Raw genomic sequence first — 3,269 nt, 5'->3', positions numbered from 1 at the left:
ACTAATGTATTTATTTATCTGACATTTTTACCGCTAAGGCTATTTCTTTCCACGAATTTTCCTTTATTAAATTGTCTTTAAAATTACGATCTTGGTGGTTATAAAGATGTGGGTATGCCCTCACCGCATCAATGAGCAGTTCATCACTTTCTTTAACGTCTTCATTCTCGAGGAATGAATTATTTTTAGAATTATGAGACATATTATAATATTGATTGTGATCACTCATTTTACCGCAACAAATGCCATGCACACATAACCTCGCTAGCTTGATTCCAACTTTGGAACTAAAGTGTTTTTACTTTGATAATTTGTGATTGGTTATCCAGAAGACGTATGCAGTAAGAATTTCATCCTTACGGTATTTTTCGACATTACGTCTTACGTTTTACGGACAAAATTGGAGGGGATACGGTGAGCCAAATGCTCGTTTGGGATTGGTCGGTCTCCTTACGCTTACGTCTTACGTCCTTACGGAATTTTATGTGTGAAGGCCTTTACCGCCATTTGTCGGGCCATTTTTTTTTTTTTTTTTTTTTGTAAGCCAGGGGAAATGCGTTACGCATGCCCACGATCTCCGGGGGGAGATCGCGGGTTATGTGGGGCTCCTCCCCCCGCCGAGGATGCTCGGCGGGGGGCCCTACCCACTAAAACCCCTGGCGGGTCCGTCCTCAGCGGTCATCAGGGGGCCCGCGGGGACCACTTCCGTATAACTTCCGCGGACCCCCCTCCGCGGTCCTGAGGACCCCTTCCGGACCGGGGGTAATAAATCACCCCCGGTCACGCTCCTCCCGAGCAGCGGCGCGGTGCGACCCAACACCGCGCCGCCTCCCTCCCGGGCCGCTTTGATTGGAGGGTGCGCCCCCGCACACCCCCCAAGCGACCCGTAGGGGAGAGGGGGGACCGGTGGAGGCGGATTCCGCCCGGCACCGACCCCCCTCGACGCCGGCCTGATGTTCGGCCGGCGCCGCGGCCCCGGTCTAGATGGTCAGACCGGGGCCCTCTCCGCCGGCAGGGTCCCGGGGTAACTCCCCGGGGTCCGCCGGCACGCCTCCCGTAGGGGGGCATCCCGAGCCGGCCGCGTTCGGCGGTCGACCCCTGCGATGCCCCGGCGGTCTTCCGCCCGCCGGAGCACCACCCCCCATTGGGCACTCGGGACCACCCACCCGGTGGCCCGAGTCCCTACCATCCTCGGAGCACACCGCGCAGGCCGCGCTCCCTGCGCAGTCCCGCGCGATGTGCCCCGCCCGGCCACACCGGTAACAAAGCCCACTCCGGTCAATTGACGCGGAGCAGGCCGCCCGGATGTGGCCGAGCCTCCAACACTTGTGGCACTGGAGCGGGCGAGCTGCGAGCATTTCCACCCGCGCACCCGCCCACCCCAGCGCCACTCTTCCCTCCCTGGCCACCATCACGGCGGACTCCAGGGGGAGACGGGCCATTTGTCGGGCCAAGAATAAGTTCTACATAGCAACTAAGGGTACGTTCTCACTTAGCGCGTCACGCACGCATTATCCGTCGCGGATCAATCAAATCGTGCCATTTTATTGACTGTGATTGGTCAATTTGCCTATGACTTATAACTAATAGCTTATTGTAGAAAGCACATAATAGGCTTTGGTGAAACCGGCCCTTAATCTCTTAACCTTCATGTCCTACCGTCTTAACCTTTAAAGGGACGTCTACATTGGAAGTAAATAGCAAGAAGTAGGAAGTAAGAGTAAGAAATTGACCAACCACAGTCGAATGTGAGAAGAATAATTAACTATGATTGGTCAATTTCTTATTCTTACTTCCTACTTCTTACTGTTTACTTCCAATGTAGACGTCTTTGAAAGGGACATCTACATTGGAAGTAAGTAGGAAGTAAGAGTAAGAAATTTATAATAATATAAACTGATACTGATAATTATTGTAATATGCACTTAAGTTATTTATTTCTTGTATGAATTTCATTATTTATTAATAAGAAAATATTTTTTTTATAGCTTCGGATTGTCAAAACCGATGGGTAAGGCTTCGTGAAAAATTCGGTAAAGAGAGACGTCAAAGGGAATTGGATTCAAGAAATGGTAGTGGAGTTAGTCGGCGGAATGGTTTTATATATTACGAAAATATGTTATTTCTCAATAACCATATTAAAACAAGGAAGTAAGTTTATAGATCAGTAATATAAATTAATGTAGTATATTTTGCTGGCGCATATTTTGGTATGTAATGCTGTATGACTTCCTCAGGTCCCATACAAACGTTTCAAATTGGAAATGTCTACAGACAATAGAAGTCACAACAAATAAGCCTGACACAGACATCTCGTCAGCGATTTCTCCACCCATAATTAAAAAAATAGACAAGAAACGAATCTTTCAATGGACAGTGTAATCATTGAAAGTACGGAACCCTCAACCTCCAAAATCGTCTCACAACTCTCAAAAGATGAAGTACCAATCCAACCGTGTGCAAATTTTTTAACACCATTTAAAGAAAATTTCTTGTCAAACACTGGTCCTATTTCATCATCAATGACATCACTCGAAAATGATCACTCAAGTGGTTCAACTGGTTCACTTTGGCATTTTCAAGATGTATCTGATAATCTTGAATCTGATGAATTGACAAGAAGCTCTGTGTTTTCAACACGAGAGTCAACATCTTCTCCAGCACCTAAAGTTTTTCAAACTACTCCACTGTCACGAAAACCATTGAAGAAAAAAAATTACTCGACTGAATTAGAGAGTTCTCTAATTTTACTTTGCCAAACTATGCATCAACGTTTCCAGGATAATCATAATTCCGAAGTGATTGGTGGTCCGGACGAAACTTTTGCAAGATTAATCGTAAATCAATTAGAAAGATTATCATCGTATGAAAAACAAAAACGACAGCAAGTAATCATGCAAATTTTGTATGCACCTTATGATTCTTGAATAGGTGAAAATGATAGCAAAGCTACAAATCATTTTGACATCTTAGATTTCAGATAACATATTGTTCTTCTTCATTTCATATTAGTTTGTATTACATTTCGTATTCATATTTCCTTTCTAATGTTTAAGAGTTCAGTTAGCATATTTTAATGCTGCGTTCCGCTATTCACTGCTAGTACTGCAAATCTGTAGTTTATATTATGTTCACTATAAATTTTCAGTACTGGTAGTGAATATCGGAACGCCACCCATGTTATTTTGTTGTACCATTGTTATACTGTATATTTAATTCATACGTCTTGTACAATGTTTAATTGTATTAGTTTATTGTACCTTTGCACT

General features: G+C 44.8%; 1 protein-coding gene across 1 annotated transcript; it reads left to right on the top strand.

Annotated features, from left to right (window-relative positions):
- Nucleotides 1-2,369: 2,369 nt before the first annotated feature.
- Nucleotides 2,370-2,927, top strand: LOC116853461. The gene has a single exon (XM_032834570.1). The coding sequence runs from the start codon at nucleotides 2,370-2,372 to the stop codon at nucleotides 2,925-2,927; it is 558 nt and encodes a 185-aa protein (XP_032690461.1).
- The last annotated feature ends 342 nt before the right edge of the window (nucleotides 2,928-3,269 follow it).

This window comes from Odontomachus brunneus, unplaced genomic scaffold (genome assembly GCF_010583005.1).
Source record: "Odontomachus brunneus isolate Ranch 3 - 2012 unplaced genomic scaffold, Obru_v1 Obru_scaffold_325, whole genome shotgun sequence".
NCBI lineage: Eukaryota > Metazoa > Arthropoda > Insecta > Hymenoptera > Formicidae > Odontomachus > Odontomachus brunneus.
The sequence above is the reverse complement of the archived record's forward strand: the minus strand, read 5'-3'. Positions and strand labels throughout refer to the sequence as shown.